This window comes from Heteronotia binoei, chromosome 2 (genome assembly GCF_032191835.1).
Source record: "Heteronotia binoei isolate CCM8104 ecotype False Entrance Well chromosome 2, APGP_CSIRO_Hbin_v1, whole genome shotgun sequence".
In the NCBI taxonomy this organism is placed as follows: Eukaryota; Metazoa; Chordata; class Lepidosauria; order Squamata; family Gekkonidae; genus Heteronotia; species Heteronotia binoei.
Window position 1 is genome coordinate 89,227,996 of NC_083224.1, and position 19,179 is coordinate 89,247,174.

General features: G+C 42.8%; 1 protein-coding gene across 1 annotated transcript; it reads left to right on the plus strand.

The window, feature by feature from the left end:
* Positions 1–6,310: 6,310 nt before the first annotated feature.
* Positions 6,311–18,454, plus strand: SMPD2 (sphingomyelin phosphodiesterase 2). Its single transcript, XM_060231547.1, has 10 exons — positions 6,311–6,537; positions 8,193–8,289; positions 8,788–8,864; positions 14,080–14,173; positions 14,299–14,388; positions 14,737–14,819; positions 15,337–15,469; positions 15,806–15,910; positions 17,431–17,587; positions 17,929–18,454. Exons 1-10 carry the CDS (start codon positions 6,488–6,490, stop codon positions 18,267–18,269), a joined length of 1,227 nt encoding a protein of 408 aa, XP_060087530.1. The 5' UTR covers positions 6,311–6,487; the 3' UTR covers positions 18,270–18,454.
* The last annotated feature ends 725 nt before the right edge of the window (positions 18,455–19,179 follow it).

Here is a 19,179-nt window from a genome sequence, read left to right on the forward strand (position 1 = left end):
GTTAGCGTGAGCTAACTCACAGATTTTTAGCCTCTGGCTCACACAAATCTCACAAGGAAATAAATTTCTAAAAATATAATTAGGTGCAGCAGCGATCTAGTGTTTTCTCGGGTTTTTTTTTTCTCCTGGCAATGGGGATATTAGTCTGGAGGGCCAGTGGGCACCTCTAGACCTCCTGACACCAGTAAAGTGTATTTTTCTCTCCACCACCACGTGGGGGCTTTGACAACACAAATCTAAAAAGATAAAGATAGTCCCCTGTGCAAACGCTGGGGACATCACCAACCCATGGAGTGATGTCACCTCATGACGTTTTCATGGCAGACTTTTTACAGTGTGGTTTGCCGTTGCTTTCCCCCGTCAATTAGACTACCCCCAGCAAGCTGGGTACTCATTTTACCGACCTCGGAAGGATGGAAAACTGCTTCCATGATAAAGACAAATCTTTGTAGTATCCATGGGCACCAGGTTCACACATTTAAATTTCTTTTTTCGCCAGCCTTTAAGGGTAGGTCCGCAAACACAGAACAGGGTACTCCCCCCCCCCCCCAAAAAAAAGAAAAGAAACACTGCTTGTCGCAAAGCATGGCGGTGCTTGTCTTTCACTTCTAATTCTCCGCCCCTTTTCTGAGCTTTGACTCTTTGCTCTAGTGGAGGCGATAGCGCCGCCTTAGGGGACTTGTAGTTTTTATGGGAAGAGAAACGTCCTTATGCTCGGGTTATTGCGTGGCCGAAAGACTTCAAGCCCCAGTGTACATCCCGCGCTTATCTGTTAGGCTCCGGCTGCTGCCTCTGGTCTAGTCGCTGGAGTGCTCGCTGTGGATTTTCGCGGAAATAAGGAGAGCAAGAGAATGAGGAGTGGGTGCAGAGTCGGCTCGCCTGTATTTCTTGCCTCTTGCCAGGTATGCAGTAGTTCTCCCGGCTTGTCTTCAAACCACTTGTCGCACGTGAGGCAAATCGATTCTTCGTTTTCTCTTCCAACCGCATTTGCTCTCTAAGTAACTAGTAGGCTTTCATTTGTGTTTGTCCGGCTCCAGGATGTTCTACTTCGTTCTTCATAAACAGTGGCGGAATGGGTCTGAAAATATTGGTTGCCAGGAGACAAAGGGGGCCCACCCACAACTATGAGGCTATCGTTTCATTTTTTATAAGAAATAAATACAATTTTCAAAAATACATGTGGAAAAAGGTACAATTAAACCTTTTGCGAAATATGTGTGTGTGTGTGTGTGTGTATATATATATATATATATATATATATATATATATATATATATATATATATATATAGTACGTATATTGTACATTTGACTGGTGGTATGCAGATATTAAATGTAAATACAGATTGCATTTTCTCCAGGGGAGTTGATCTCTGCCAACTGGAGATCAGTTGTAAAAGCGGGAGATCCCCAGACCCCACCTGGAGCCTGGCAACCCTATATACAATGTAAATTTTAGTGACATGACAGTAATAATATTGGGACTTATATATTTTCAAGCTACTAAAAGGACATTAACATTTTTAACATATTGCCTAATATTTAAGGGGACCCACTTCATCAGAGGCCCACTTGCCATTGGGCAAGCTGACACCCTGGCCAGTCCACCACTGCTCATAAACAATCCAGGATCTGAAACTGTGGGTCAATACAGAAGAAGTGTTCGGTGTGTTTTTTAAGATCGACCAGGATAGAAGCCCAGAGAACAAGTTTTAATTATGGCTCCTTCCCGCGGGGCACATAGAATGTTATTATAGCTCTTTTAAAATGCAAAGTTGAGAGTCTGCCTTGGACGAGAGAATGCGGTTAAAGCGCAAGGGAGCAATGGGAGTTTTATTTGAAGCTGCCACGCTTTGTTAGTATGATGAGATATAGCTGTCTATCTGGTGAGTCTTGGCTCAGGGTGTTTACACAGTTGACACTATATGGCTGTGATCACACACACTGAATAATGCTCTCTCAATCCACTTTCAGTTCACTTTCTAACTGGATTTTACTGTGTGAAATGGCAAAATCCATTTGGAAAGTGCATTATTTATTGTGTGTGATCACATAATATGATTTAGAAACCGTAGAAGCTGCATTAGAACACTTTCCCCCTATTACCTCTCCCTCAGGCGAAACACTCTAATCCAGATCCAGTCCGTCGTGACTAATAGTGCAATCTCATGCGAGTTAAAAAGGTAAAGGTAGTCCCCTGTGCAAGCACCAGTTGTTTTTGACTCTGAGGTGATGTTGCTTTCACAACGTTTTCATGGCAGACTTTTTACGGGGTGGTTTGCCATTGCCTTCCCCAGTCAACTACACTTTCCCCCCAGCAAGCTGGGTACTCATTTTACCGACCTCGGAAGGATGGAAGGCGGAGTCAACCTGGAGCCAGCTACTTGAATCAGCTTCCGCTGGAAACAAACTCAGGTCATGAGCAGAGGGCTCCGATTGCAGTACTGCAGCTTTACCACTCTGCGCCACAGGGCTCTTTCATGCGGGTTAACCCGTAACTGAAACTAATGAAACAAGTTAAGCATGATTTATCTGAACCCCACCTATTTCAAGAGTGTTTGGATATTGTGATATGCGTCTGACTTGGCAGAAGCAAGCCTCACCCCACTGATTTGTAAGAAAACCTATTCCGTGACTTCAAATCCATTGACAGTCCCCCCTCCCCTGCCTTTGCCTATGAGTGTTATTCCAGTGGTACACTTATGCCTTAGTGCTTGCTACCATAAACTTTTCATTGAATGGATGTCCAGATATGGATCTCCTGGATGCCTCTCTGACTATGGAGGCCCAGGTTACCACCACTGCCAGATCAGCTTTTTTCCATCTGAGGTGGCCCAGACAGTTGGTCCTGTATCTTGCAGTGGTCACTTCCAGTCTAGAGTACTGTAACTCTCTCTATGCGGGGCTGCCCTTGACCCTGCTCCGGAAACTCCAGCTGGTGCAGAACACTGCTGCACGGATGTTGACATTGTTGCCTATATGGGCACGGATCCATCCTGTGCTACACGAATTGCACTGACTACCTATTGAGTACCAGATCCAGTTCAAAGTGCTGGTACTTACCTTTTAAAGCCCTATATGGCCAGGGGCCAGCATACCTTCAGGACCGTCTCTCCTTGTATGAGCCCTGTAGGTCTTTACACCTTTTGGTGATACCCAGCCCCAGAGATGTCCGTCGGGCTTCGATGAGGGCCAGGGCATTTTCGGCCCTGGCCCCTGCCTGGTGGAATGAGCTCCCTCTGGAGATACAGGCCCTGCGGGATTTACTTCAGTTCCGCAAAGCCTGTAAAACAGAGCTTTTTCACCAGGCTTTCAGCTGAGGCAGTGGTCATCACTTGTTATTGGCTTCCCCCTTTTATTCCATCGTTATTCTATAATTTTAGATTTTATATATTTAAATTGTTTTTAACTGTTGATTGTGTTTATGATGAACCCCCCCCTGAGCCTGTTTTATGAGAAATGTGGGCTAAAATAAATAAATAAATAAATGTCTTTTTTAGTGACTATTTATAATTTCCATTCATAAAACACTTTGCAATTACATGTTGATTTGCTTTGCTGGATGTGTGCTTGATTTCCTGCTCTCTCTTCACTCTACTCCTGCATTTCTCTGGGACTGATACTCAGTTGGGTTGCTGTTTATAATATTTGTCATGTGGGGTTTCAAAAAACTATTTGTTATGATGATTTAACAATACTTTGTAGTTTATTGACTGAAAAGCAGGATAAAAATTTCTTAGCAAAATTTACAGAACAAGAGTAGCAAAAGGTAACATTTTAAATCTGAAATGAGCTTAATTTTCATTCTTCAAGTAGTATCTTTCTATGCTGTCAGTTACAAATGTGAGATGATGCTTCTCTGTAGATTAAGAAAGTAGTCAGATATGTAGGCAAAAAACAAAAAAAATTGCTGAGGCTTGCTAGCGGGTGTTTTAAAATCAAAGGATCCCATGTTAGAAGGAAATCTGTAGGATATTTTTAGACCCATCACTTCTCTGCTATGATGTAAGAACTTCTCCATGGCAAAAAGTATCCACATTTCGTGCAGCCACTGATGACATTTTATCAGATTCCAGTTTTTGTTTACAAGCTGTGAAGAAAGGTAACAACAGATCCAGCTATAACCTGGCGAGCAATTAACTAGAATCATTAATGAAAGCCCTTTCTGGGGAGTGTTAACTTATAATGTAATTTAAACGGTATCCTGGTTATTGACAGATGTATTTTGCAACCTTATAGATAGCTGTTGAAAAACAATTTTCAAATGATGCCCACTCATTTTACCGCAAAAGCATGCTTAGCTTTGATTGTATAGCCTTGAGTGTGTTCTTTTTAATTAAACTTCTTGCTACTTGGGAGTGTTGAGACATGTAGGTGATCCCTCCTAGGGCAGAACAGGTGACTAGCACTTAGTGTGAAACATTGCTATCCAAATTAGCCTATGTGCAAACTTCGGATATACACACATACTTCCAGATGAAATTTAATTGGGCGGTTGTCTGACTCACTCATTAGAAATGATAAAAATTCCAGATGGGTAGCTGTGTTAGTGCACTAGTGTGTAACAGCAAAATAAAACAATAGTCCAGTGGCACCTTGAAGACTAACAAAATTGAATCAGAGCTAACTTCATCAGGTGTGTACATCTTATGGTGGGATAAGTATTGTTAGTCTTCCAGGTGCCACTGGACTCCTATTAAACTTAACTAGATTTTGCCCAAACATAGGTAAGACACTTACAGGGAGGCTAGTGCTTCTCTAATGAGGATGCTGATTTTCACAGGAATGCAGGAGTACCAACCCAAAAGCAGTAGGGAATGGATGAGGAGCAAAAAACGTGTTGCTATTTCAAAGGGCATCATGCAAAAATAAGCACATGTTCAACAGGCGGCTGTCACTTTTTACTGAGCCTGCATATTGCTTTTGAAATGTACACAATGTTTGCAACAGGCAAGATACTAATTCCAGTAATGAATAGGCACATAGTTTACTTCCTTTTCAGATAATACTAATAAAGGAGAACAAAGCAATTGGCAGATAAAGGCATTAGGGGAAAGACTGAGAAATAGTTTTGTGTTCCGTCTTATACTTAATGGAAAAACAGGGGCATTCTTCCGTATGGCAGCTGCTGGTTCCCCACAGAAACTCAATAAAGAAGCACCACAGGGTCCCAGTGCAGATCAGGGGCTCCTTCATCTCCTCCACCCCCACCCTCTGTCCCATTTTCCTGACCTGAAACAGCCTAGGGCTGTTATTTACCCTGTTGGGGAGAGGAGGCAACACAGCTGCACAAGCAAGCATACAGAGCATATGCAAGTTCCTGAACGGAGCAAATAACCTCCCCCTCCCTAGCTCATCTCAGGTCGAGAAACTGGTAGAGTGGGGAGGCAGGAGCCTTTCCTGCCGCTCTGCATTCCCGGTTCAAATTGGACCTGCTTCTGAACTGTTCTGTTGCCATTCTTCTGAATCGCGTTTCCACAAAAGCTTGACAGGTGGTGTATGGTTGAAAGTCTCTGTGGCCATCCCATCAAGTTTGAGTTCTTGAGCAAGTCCAGCTCTGAGTGTCTAATCTTTATCCATGAAGCACCCATTCCCTAAATTCTGAGGAAACCAATAACTACAGTGAGGTATCGTGGGCATCTGAGAATGGGGCTAAACTGGTTCCGGTTACATTAGATTAGATTCTGTTGCAAATACTCCATCATGGCTGAAAGCAGATCCCTAAAAGAAATTTAAGAAGTAGCTTGTCTTTCAAGATTCGGTGTTGTGCACCCTACTGATGGACACCTTTTTCTAGGAAGCTTACGTGAAGAGGCTGCAGGGAGCGGAGCCAAAGCCTGTAATTTTATGTCTGATATAGTTTGGATCGGCAGAAATGCTTTAGACTCTGGCTTGGAGTTGTATGAAGTGTGTTTAAAACTAAATGGGCAGGTCTAGGGAACCTGTGTGTGTTAAAAAAGAACACTGATAACAACAAATTAGATCTTTAACCACAGGAGTTATTGTCTTTCCTTTAGTGCATGTACTCTGATCATTAATTGGTACAAGTTGGGGTGACGGTGGCAGTTGGCACTGAGAAATCTCAGCTTGTAGGAAGGTGGGCCTACTTTGACCTAAGGATATCCCTTTAATGCTGTGTAACCCTGCTAAGCTCTGGGTCTTATGCTGGCACTTCTCCCTGTGCTGCTGCTGCTGAGAGGTTTAGTGGAGTGAGGCACCTATGGGCTTTGGACATTCACAAGAGCACGTGACCCTGACTGAACTAGTGACACCGACAGCTCCACCTCCTCCCTCCATCCTTCCTTACAGCTGCCCATACACAGGTCTTACTCACAATAGTGCAGTTATAATCTCTTTCTCTTGGCAGAGGGGAGAAGGCAACATCTGATTCCACCTTAACTTGTTGGACAGCTAGAGGAAGAACATCAATATTTGAAACCAACAGTGCCTCACTCAGAGATCCTCAACACTGTCCAGTCCCCACAGTAATGGATAAGGATCCTTTCATCCAGCTCCGAGTCTTTGACCTCAATTGCTGGTGAGTTTCCTACCTGTGATTTTTGCTGAGATAGCTAAGAGGGTTAGATTTGTTCTGGGTGAACACACTGGGGGGTGGGGGGGAGTGTGTACTCTCTCACCTCAGACTCCTTATTTGGAAATATGGGCAGAGCAGTTCCCTTCCCTGTCATGTTTTCCCTTTACTGAATGGAAATAATTAAGTTGTTCCTCCTGCAGTAGGGCTCAGTACTTTGGGTACTGTCAGTCTTCTCTGTCAGTCTTCTCTGAGTACTGTCAGTCTTCTCTGAGATGATCCAAATGCTTCTCTTAAGCCTAAATATGATTTTTTTAAATTTGCTTGTCAGATAAGACTAACCTGTGCTCTGTTCTCAGAATGTCTCTAGCCATTTGGTGGTGTCTTTAGACATGCAAAGAGTGAACGGTGGGGTCCCAAGGGGATATTTCACTTGGACAGTGCATTCTGTTTCCATTAGTTGCTATGCTGCTTTTTGGCCCTATTTAGGGTACCTGAGGGGTCTCCAAATACAGAAGGGAGACTTGTGAGGAACTCAACAGAGGAGAGGAAATCCATGTCCCCATGACCATTTCTACAAAGGTTATTGAGGATGCTAATAATCCACCCCAAATGGCAGCCAAGATCTCACAACATAGTATCAGGATATTATTATTTCCCCCCTACAAGTTGTGATGTCTGTTTACTTCACCTTTTTCTCATATAATTTTCCTGCAACCCCCCTCCCAGTTATCGGATAGCTCTCTTCTAATGGACTTTTCTTGACCTACATGTGTTTAGAATTAGATAAATAGGTAAAGGAGTGAAAAGGAACACAAACCATTCAAAAGATGTGGCAAAATAGGGCATGATGCTGTCAAACAATCTTCAGTTGGTCAGTTAATTGGCTTTCTGGAACACATGTTTTCAGCTTTCTTCAGAAGGCCTATAGAAATGATAGCAGCTCTTCCATAACTTGGAGGTGGCTACTAAAAAGTCCTGTCATGAATCCTTACTAGTCTTACCTCAGACAAGGCTGATTGATGTAGAAAGGCCTAATTCATTGATGATGGGGCCTGGACAGGCTGGTAAGAGAAGAAATGCATCATATTCTGTGGGTCCTAACCCTTTAGGGCTCAAAACTAGCCCACTTCAATTGAGTTTGGAAGCAAACTGGAAGCCAGTGCTGCTGTAATAGGAAAGTGTGTGTTCTTTGTGATGGGCCTCAATAAGAATCCTAGCTGCTCTGTTTTGTCCTGGATTTATGCTTCTGAATCATCTTGACTTCTGAATTGGAGAGCACTTTGCACTCATTTACTCTGGATATTCTCAGGCTGCAGTCACACACACTGAATAATGTGCTTTCAATCCACTTTACAACTGGATTTTACTGTGTGAACTGGACAAAATCCAGTTGGAAAGTGCATTGAAAGCGGATATAAAGTGCAGCCTCAAAGAAATCTGTGACTATGGCCAGAACATTTTTTTATAGGAACAGCTGCAGCTAGGAAGCCAGCCTCAGCTGGAAAAGGACATCCCTGGCCATTTTTGTCCCTCCAAAGACAGCAAAGCATCCAGGCATGCCCCAAGACTGTGTCCCTAATGCTTCAGCAGGCGTGTAAACCCTCTCCAGAACAGGCTTTGTCTCCAACCAGCAGCATTTCCTTTCCTTTCCCTTCTAGGGCACTTCGCTACTTGAGCAAATTACGGCAAGAGCGCATTGCACTGATCGGCGATGTCCTCAACCAGGAAGGATTTGACCTAGCACTCTTGCAGGAGGTGAGGGCTTAGTAGGAACAAATCTGCTCTGGTGGATATTGTTAGGCTTGAATCTGGGAGTTCATTTCTCAGTTCAGTCATGAAATTAATGGGGCAAAGCATTAGCCAGCCTATTGTAGATTGAGGTGATAGTAGCTCACCTTTCAGGACTACTGTAACATTTTAAAGCACACTGCATGGTTAACATTAGTATGTGCATGTAGTTAATAAACACATGAATCAGCCCATTTCAAGGCCAGTATTCTGTACTCAGAGTAGTAGCAGCTCTCTGGGGTCTTAGGTCTTTCACATCATTCCTACCTAATCCTTCCAACTACAGATGCTGGTGACTGAGACTGTGAGCACAAAGCAAATGCTCTACCACTGAGCCACAGCCCTACTCCAAGAAACAGTTACTGCGGGTGGGATGGTTAAATGTAGGCCTGATCTTCAGGTTCACTTGCTGCTTTTGTTCCTTGATTTGAGATCACTGGAATCTCAGTCTTTCTGCTTTTCCAGGTGTGGAGTGAGAGAGACTATTGGGAGCTGAAAAAGAAACTGTCTGCCTGCTACCCTTCTTCCCACTATTTCAAAAGGTAAATTAGCCAAAAAAGTCCTTTGATGACAAGCTAGATGAATAGCTGTCATTTGACCACTCATAGCAATGGATGAGAACAGTTCTAATAGTCTTGGCTTTGCAGATCAGCAAATTGGCATTTAACAAATAATTCTATAAATACTTCATTTATATCAGGGCAGACCTGATTGTGCAGGAGGCTGGAGAGTCTCTTAATAAATGTGGGAGTTACACCTTTGTGAACCCATTGACGTCAGTGAACTTAGAAAGGTATAACTCTGTTTAAGTCTACACTGCAAATTCCTGAAAGCGGAGATGCCTCATGGGCAGAGATAGTGCTCACATCAGACTGAGAAAGGACAACTCAGTAAGTAAGTAAAAGTAAGTAAAATTTTATTTGTATCCCGCCCTCCCCGCCTAAGCAGGCTCAGGGCGGCTAACAGCATTTCATACATATACAATAATAAATATAAAACTTTAAATTTAACCATAAAAACTTTAAATTTAACATCATTTAAAAACCAGTTAATGTACTTAAGTTCATATAATTTGAATTGATCTGGCAGCAATGGTGGCATTCTGACGCTAGTTTCTGCCAGTTTGAATAATTCCGTGATGACATAGGTCCTTAGACAGGACCGTGTTGGCGGATCCTGGATTAACAACAATTCAGCAGTCGATATATGCTCGTTTAAAGAGGGTAGTCTTGCAGGCCCTGCGGAACTGATCAAGGTTCCGCAGGGCCCGCACCTCCTCAGGGAGCTGATTCCATAGGGCAGGGGCTGCGATTGAAAAGGCCCGTGCTCGGGTATTCTGAAGCCTGATCTCTTGAACTCAGCTGCTGCTTTCACTGCTAGCCCTGTTCTTTCTTCTCTGGGCTATTTGTATAATCCAGTGCATCGTTTGTCAGCAAAATCAGGGGTGAAGGCAGCTTGCCTCTAGCCCTGCAGCAGGCAGACATAGACTTAACTGTATGACAAAGGTTCTCCTGCTGGCCACCTACTCTGCCTGTAGGCATCTCCTAGCATGTTAACTTTTAAAAAAAATGTAGCCACCCTTTGATCCTGGTATTTCAGGACAAAAGTAGGAAACAACAAAAGAGGAAAAAAAACCAACCTGAAAATCAAGTCAGGAACCTAAAAAGTTGAGCGGCTAAAACACAGAAATAAAATACAACTATTTTTTATACAGTGCACAAAAACTTAAGATTAAAAACAACATACATAGAATGAAAATAAAAGTTCAGAACATAGTGTACAGCAAAGTGTAAGTTGCATGTACAATAACTACTGGATCTCAGTAATGGTTACATATATATATATATAATAACCACAAAATGCTGATAAAATAATCCTAGAGTCCGTGGTTTTTCAAGCGTTGGTCCTGGAGGAAATGAATTTATTTGAACAGATTGGATACCAGTTTGGCACAATTTAGATGATTTGGAAAGAAGTACCCTTAAACAGTTCTGCCAGCATACTGAAGTTATTTTTAAACCAGCAGATAAAGGTGGTTACTGATGCTATTTTTAAACCAGCAGGTAAGAGTGTTCACAGTATTCTGTATTTAAGGTTCAACTTTCTTTCCCCTTCCCAATTCTTGATCATTCAGACAGCTCCATACTACTCTCTCCCCCCTTCCCTCCATTTCTCCCCTCTTATTTTCCTAGCTCTCCTTTTTAGAATTTGAAGCCAGGTTGCGCATACATCAGTGGGACTGCATCATCCCTCCTCTCCTCAAACTTCTATAATAAACCTCCTAAGGCCACTCTTAGAATCCCTTCATTTCTGGTTTATACATGAACACACAATGGAAATAAAGCAACATCCAAGGACAGGTCTATATGTGAAAATTTCTTTAATTTTTTTTAGGATTATTTCTGACTTTAGTGGGGGCACACTCAGTGTTACTCAAATAGTATAACTTAATTACACATTGATGCTATGCCATCTCTCTCCACATAATGTTGGTTCATAGTTACCATCTCTGATGAGTGTGGGCTCCTCAGTATATGCAGGCCTGATTTATAACTATTATTTGGCGCTACACTTTTTCAGTGTAAGTACCAACCTGTTGCTTATAAACATTTTTTGAAAAAACATCTTTCTTGTGAAAAGTCAATAGTTTATAATTTAATAACATCTTTACATGAATATTTTAGGACTCATAAACAATCTGCTTGGCCTGGAAAAGATAATTTTATATTTACATTTTAATGTGTCTGTTAATACAAGTTAGACCACTGAAAAAGACCCTCTTGGCCGAAACGCATTTGGTCCTGTGGTTATTTTATATGTATAACCAGGGCTTTTTTTGAGCAGGAACGCACAGGAATGAAGTTCTGGCTGGCTTGGTGTCAGGGCTGTGGCCTAATATGCAAATGAGTTCATGATTGACTTAAAAGCCCTGTATGAAACAATGGTGATGTCAGGGGGTGTAGTTTAATATGCAAATGAGTTCCTGCTGGGCTTATTCTACCAAAAAAGCCCTGTGTATAACCATTATTGAGATCCAGTAGTTATTGTATGTGCAACTTACACTTGTTGCTGGGCTTTTAGTTATATTCTGTGTATGTTGTTTTAAATCAAGTTTTTGTGCACTGTGTAATAAATAGTTGCATTTTATTTCATGTTTTAGCTGCTCAACATTTTAGGTTCCTGGTTTCAGGACAAAAGTCAAAGTATCCAGTCAATTGTTCACATTTATAGAAATCTTGCCTAATATTGTTATTGTTACTTTATTTTTTTGAAGTTCGTTCCGTTGTTTTTGTAATTGTCATTAAGTATTAAAGTAGTTAATTATCAAAGCTATTGTTGTGGTTTTAATGTTAATAAGAGCCAGTGTGGTGTGGTGGTTAAAAGCAGTGGATAATCTGGATAACTGGGTTTGATTCCCCGCTCCTCCAAATGAAGGGTGAAACTGGGCCAATCACAGTTCTCTCAGAACTTTCTTGGCCCCACCTACCTCACAAGGTGTCTGCTGTGGGGAGGAAAAGGCAACTGTAAGCTGCTTTGAGACTCCTTTGAGGGGAAAAAAAGGAAAGGTAATCCCCCTGTGCAAGCACCAGTCGTTTCTGACTCTGGAGAGATGTCACATCATGACATTTTCATGGCAGACTTTTTACAGGGTTGTTTGCCATTGCCTTCCCCAATTATCTACACTTTCCCCTCAGCAAGCAGGGTACTCATTTTACCGACCTTGGAAGGATGGAAGGCTGAGTCAACCATAAGCCAGCTACTTGAACCCATCTTCCGCCAGGATCAAATTCAGGTCGTGAGCAGAGCTTGGACTGTAGTACTGCAGCTTACTACTCTGTGCCACGGGGCTCTTTGGGTAGAGAAAAGTGGGGTATAAATACCAGGTCTTCTTTTTCTTCACGATTCCCCACTAGCCTTGGCGCAGTCTCGCACTCCTTTTTCCCGCGGTGTTTCTGCCCGATTTTGCACACGCTGCCATGACTTGCCCCGCCTCTTTTTCAAGTTCCCTTGGAAAACTGGATTTTGAAGCCATGGAGAGAACCTGGGAAAGAGGCGGGGCAAATTGCAGCTTCATGGTAGTGTGTGCAAAGTATGGCAGAAGCATTGCAGGAAAAAGGAGCATGAGACCGGGGCAAGGCTAGTGCGGAATTGGCCTCAGTTTCATTCTGTACACAAAGTTTAACCACCAAGGCAACAGGTTACTGTAATGTTGAGTGGTGTCACTATATCTCAGTTCCTCCTTAGAGTTAGAAATAAATCCCAAAGGCTCTGAATGCTAGTTGTGATCCTTCCTTGCTGGTTATTCCACAAGCCTTCCTTACTGGGTATACTGGGGTTGCATCATCCTACACATGGTTGGGTATTGTATTATCATTGTGCTAGAGCAGGGGTGTCGAACTCATTTGTTATCTGACATAAATAGCAGTTTGTGGGGCTGGGCCATACATGTCATAAAAAATAATGTCTGGTAGCAGAGATATAAATTTTATAAAGGATTCAGACAAACACAAAGGTTTTTTTTTAATTTAATATACCAACATGCTTAAAACTCTTGTGATATTCTGTTTAAAATGGAAAGGTGGGAAATAGTGGGATATGGCAATGCAATTTTTAAAATAAAACATCAAGAAAAAACACAAGGATCACAGCAGAAACTGAAAATATAAACTAAAATTATAAAATGCTCTGAGCCTAGGAAAACATGAAATGGCTGGACATTGCAAGCCTCTCCCTTCCCCCCCCCCCACGGTCTATTCAGATTGCCAATGGCTTTCCAGTGTAATATCCCCTTGTGGGTTCCCAGGTTAGAGTACTCACTAAGTACCAGTTCTCAAGTCCATTCAGCAGAGATAAGCTGGCTCAAAGCATCAATCCTCTATTTGCAAGGACACAACTCCAGCAAGCAACAGCTTTAGCTGGCCATACAAACGCTGAAAAATGAAACTACTTGGACTCTGCTTCATTGAAATACATTGCAACACAGACAAAGCTGCAAGGAAAATATGGAATGGATTTTCCATTAAAGTCTCGGGGCCCGGATAGATTAATGGAAAATCCATTCTGCGTTTTCTTTGCAGCCTTGCAAGCCTAGAAGAGCTTCCTGCTGAAACAGGCAAAGACAAGGTAGAAGGGGCTGGGTACTTCAGGAGCCTTGGAGATTCTAAGGGTGAGGACAGAAGAGAAAATAACTGTGGGCCTGATTAAAGCCCTGGACAGGCTGTTTGTGTCCCACAGGCCGTAAATTTAACATCCCTGTGCTAGAGCAGTAATTCACTACAGCAAGGATCCCCAACAGTGCCTGCCAGTGCCTTTCCTGGTGACAACCAAGTGTTTTTAGAAAGTGGGCAGGGACTGTTCACTGGAGATTTAACTGACTATGGAGATATCTAAAAATGTTGCTTTGGCAGCAGCTGCCACCACAATACAAGAATCTTCACTGTGTGATTGAAAGTAGCTGCAGCAGCCATTTTGTGGTTGGCTCTGCCTTCTGTAGCAGCCATTTTGTAGTTATACCCAAGACCCTGTGTTAGAATTCCAAAGTTGACCAAAGGCTCAAAAATAACTCTATACTACAGTATTGGGAGTAATAATGCAGTTGCAGATAATTGCTGTAGCACAATAGTAATGCAATATGCAGCACCGTGTGGATATAGCTTTGGAAGACCCAGGTGATCACTTGAAGTAGCTGATATACATTGGCTGGTAGCATAGCAAGAGATCATGGTGGTGACTGTGGGGTATGTCTGTCTGTCTTAGTGGGGTGATTGGCAGTGGGCTCTGCATCTTCTCCAAACACCAGATCTTGGACACCTTCCTTTACCAGTACTCTGTGAATGGCTACCCATACATGGTGAGTGAATAATGCTTTGGTTTGAGGGGCAGGGGAGGGCAGAGCATTCTTTACAATGATGTTCTCTTGGGACCAGTCTGATGTGTCTCTCATACCATCCCCTCCCTACTTTTGCCCCTTTGCAGCTCCAGCATGGAGACTGGTTTTGTGGGAAGTCTGTGGGCCTTGTGGAGCTAAAGATCCAGGGTATAGTCTTCAATGTCTATGTGACACATGTGAGTTGTTTTATTTTAATTTGTTAACTGTAATTTACCTTTCCAATCCCAGAACTGGGTGTTCTACATGAGGTACAAATATGGGGAAGAAGGGAGAAGACATTTTCCATCATCTTAGACTGATTACCAAATGCTAGCATGTTCCTATTACAAATTGTGCTGGTTTAGCTCAAAATTGGCTATCTCTGTTTTACAAGCTTGCCAGCAGGGGGTGCATATGAATAACCCTAAACATTTGTCACTTCCTTGAGGATGCTTTCTCAGTTCTCCCTTGATCGCTCAGCTTTGATCTCAGAAAGTACCTAGTGTTGTGTGTCATTGTAATATTGTTTGCTTTTCCTTCCTAAGCTTCATGCCGAGTATTGTCGGGAGAAAGATGGCTACCTGCCTCATCGAGTAGTTCAGGCCTGGGAACTTGGCCAGTTTATACAGTGAGTGTAAAAGAGGGAGAGATGGGAGTTTTATCCTCCAAAACCCCATTGTTATGTGATTGTGCTACAGTGAATACTCTAGAATGTAGTTATCCTTGCATCCCAAGTCCAGTTTTGGCCCTTTACTTGTCTAGAGCCCTTCTTGGCAGTGGCCCAGAATTCTATTTCTTTATTTTCATTTACTCCATTTATATCCTGCCTTTTCATCCAATGGGAACCCAAAGCAGGTCTCTTCCTTCCATTGTATCTTCACAACAACTCTGTGAGGTAGGTTAGGCAGAGAGTAATGTGACTGACCCAAGTTCACCAAGTAAGCATCCAGGGCAGAGCGGGGATTCAGACCTGGATATCCCAGATCCTAGTTTAACATTCTAAGCATTATACTATGCTGGCTTTCCAGTTCAAGCTTGTAAGAGGCTCAGCTTACCTAATGGCGGCCCTGTCCAGTGAAAAGCTTCCTCAGAAGGGGAAGGGGGCTTTTTCCCCCTCCCAATGTGAATCTGCTCCATCTTCGCAGGCATACTTCCAAAGGGGCTGACATTGTGCTGCTTGGTGGGGACCTGAATATGCATCCAGAGGATGTTGGTGTTCGGTTGCTGCGAGGCTGGGCCGGCCTGCAGGACTCCTTCACTGTTGCAGAGAAGTTTGAGGTGTGTACACGACCATGAAATGTTCAGGAAAGAAAGGGTGGTTTTATTTCTCTTCTTGACTTGGCATAAGAAATTTGACAACTCCATTGAGGAGAAGGTGGTGCTTGGGGCCTAGAAACAACAGCACAGCACTTTATTTAGTTAAGAAATCCATTTAGACCCCTGCCTTGGTTAGCAAGCCCTGCTTCTGTGGAATCCTTTTACCTTCCTAAAAAATTTCTCAGCCATGCATGCAGAATCCATCTGGCCCAGCTTGCTAACTTCTGCTGAAAGCCAGGCTGCTTCAGGTCCTCTGATTAAAACAGAAGAGAATTCAGGCTCTGGTCTTCCCCACAGGGCTGTGAAGATGGCTCTACTCTGGTGCCAGCCAACTGTTTCACAAACAAGAAGGAAATGCAATGTTATCCTCAGGGGATTCGAATTGACTACATTCTTTATAAGGTACATGCAAGCTTTGGTGGCATAGAAAATGGAGAATGGGCCAAGGTAGGACAGAGCTCAGGAAGTGGCTGGACAGCAGTCTTTGCTATCCAAATCTGTGTCTCTCCACCAGGATACTTAGCCAGAACAACTTCTGTTGCTTTTGGTTGCTATTTCATATGTGTGTCCAAAACGATGTCTTGCCTGGCTGAGCAAATCTTAAGCGAGCAATCCATCTTTTGGAACTCATTTCCTTGATTTGGACATGTTCTGACAGCTGCTCTCAGGGGAAAAGCTTCTCGAGCTGAATGAGGTTTACGGCTTTAGAGCTGGAAGCATCGCTGTACAAGAACTTGCTGCATTGCATATTGAGCTACAGTAGATCAGCTCTGGCCACTGAGACACATCCGGTATTTCTAATTTCTGAGAACATGGACAGTTCTTTCACCAAGAACTGAAGTCAGACTAAACGGCTTGTAAAATGGGGGCAGCTGCCTGACTAATCCAGCCTTTCCTGCAGACGGTGTGCAAGTTCTTTACTTTGAATGTGTGGTTGTTCTGATAGCTAAAGCGCTTGCTTTGCACGCCAGGACTGTGATGCTGCTTTGGAAATTAAGTTCACAGAAGGTTTGCTGCTTTAGAACAGAATCAGAAATGCTATACTGTAGCAGAACTCCATACTGGATAGGGAAGGATAGAGAGGCCATTCTAACTATCTGTCTGTGCTAAGATGAAGAAAGACAGACGTATCTTTTCTGTCTCTCTCCATCCTAGCATAGACAGATAGTTAGAATGGTCTCTCTGCCCTTCGCTATCCAGTAAGGAGTTTTACCACAGTAAAGTATACTTGGTTCTCTCTAAATATAAGGGAAGTCCTACCTTGCTTGGGGCTAGCCCTGTTTCACTGCAGTACTGAAAGCAATATTTAAAAAAAATATTGGAGGAAATGTCTGTTTGATCAAATAACTTGATAGGTGATAAAGACGGCAGCTGGAAAACAGGTGGCCAGATAAGCAAACAAATAAAGGAGTGATTAGAGCAGCTAATCCTTGGAGACCCTTGTGACTGCTGCCATTCTTCAGAGGGGGTTTTTCTTGAAGGCAGCCCAGCTGCTCCCTCCCTCTCTTCGGTTTAAACAATTTTTATTAATTAGCAATATATTGTTATAGAAATCTATACAAATTTTTAAAATAATACAAAATAAAAACAACACATTACTTTTCCCCCCGTCTCTTCCCTCCCTTTTTCTTGACCCCCGCCAGTGTTTTAAAATAATAAAAAAGAAACAAGGTAACTTAACAAATCAAGAATCTCCATTTTAGAACCTTATATCAATACGGAAGAAATAAAAACATAAAATAAGAAAGGTTAACTCTATAAGTTCATCTTCATTTTTTCAGTAAAAAAAAAATTTCCCCTTTATAAATTCTAGTCTAGCTCCCTCCCTCTCTTTAACCTGTAGATCACAGTGAGTTGCAGAATTTTACAGACATAAGAGCTAAAGTGCAAGTCTTCGATCTGCTGGATTTCCCTTCCTGTAGGCTTCATCTCAGTATGAAGTAAGATGCAACAGTCATGTGACTACCACTGGAACAGTTCCTGGCAAGGGCATCCCTTACTCGGACCATGAAGCTGTCATCGCTGCACTGTCTGTGCAGAAAACAGGATCAGACAAAGCCCTAAATCATCCCACTGTTGGTAAGTACCCAAGTTTCCTTGACTTGGCACAAGAAGAGTGAGTGGAAGAATCTGCACTCAGTGCTCACTTGCACATCTTTGGGAGGTTGTTTCTTGCTTGTGCCTTTGACCAAGTAACCTCCTTCTTCAAAGTTTATTCTTCACTCTGCTAGCCTCCTCAGAGAGGAAGGTAGGTACTTGGCTCTTCCCTGTTACAGTCCAAAGAAGCCTAGATTTTCCTGAGTCAGACAGAAGCTATGGCCTGCCTCCCCAGCTTCTGACTTGGACTTGGAGGTATGTTATCAGTGTTGTTTGACTAACACTAGTGTCCGTTGTGATTGAGCTCTGTCTTCTTTTTCTAGAGCCTGTGCTGGTAGACATCTTGAATGAAGCCCGGATGGAGGTGAGGGTGGGACTGCTTTCAGCAGAGCGCCAGCGGTACTCCTGTGGACGCATGGCTATCCTGGCCCTGCTTCTGCTGCTCATGCAAGGAGCTATGGGCCTGAGTTCCATGTTTGGTAGAACCATCCAGCCCTTCCCCAAGTTCTCCTTCTCTCTCCTTGGCCTGCTGGCAGTGGTGGTGTTGCTCATTTCAGGTGTATTTTACCTCTTCCACACCATTGAGGTGAAGATCCTACAGGGGACAGAGGAGCAAATGAGGGTGGGGCTGCAGTCTCTCCAAGATAAGCTAAGCTCCGGCTGATGCTCTTCTTGCTGGAACCTCCATAGGGACCAAGAGACCCTTGCTGAAAGTGAAAGCCAGCAGGCTCCTCTCTGCTGCCCAGGTTCTAATGCCTAGGGGTATATGTGTGTGGGGCAATAATTTAGCATTTGATGCTGTACATGTTTTATAGCCACATTTTAGATAAATAAACTGTATGAATGGTTCTCCGCTGGATAAGAATTTATATGATGGGGACTGACATGCCATTGTCTGTTAACACTCTTCAGAAGAGAATTTTGAAATGCAAGCATGTTGTAGCAGTTTAAGAAACCAGTGTTTTATCATAATCCAGCTATGCAGTGTGAAACGTAAGACTGATTCATGCAACTGTCTCAGCAGTGAAGGTGGTGGCACAAAACTGATCTGCTAGAATAGACAGGGTTCGTAGTGATTTCCAAATTCTCCCCCCACTCTGCATTTTCTGAGTTTAGCAGTTATGTGCTTCCTTGCTGCCAGGAATGGAAGGACTTAAGTGACTAGCAAAGTTTCAATGCCAGGCTCTCATTTGCATTTTTTTTTTTTTTACAAATCAGATCTTGTTTCCAGTTCTGGATAGTGTCCTGGCAATAGGCATGTTGCTGTTGATATAGCTAGGGGGATTCCTGCAAGATTTTCTTTCTTGTAACAAGCATGTAGGATATTGCAGTGCTTTAAAATATAATTGAGAGATCATTTTAGGAATCATCAATTGTGGGCCCTTGATTTTTGGAACACTTGATCTGGCAGCCAAAGATGAAGTAGCTCTTGTCAATGAAATCCTGTTCTTGACATTAATCATAATTTATGTAACACTTTAATGTACAAAGTACTGTATCATCAGCATTTATCTTATCTTTGCAGCACTTTTGTGATGCAGGCCACTATGGTTCCCATTTCATAGAGGAGTGGC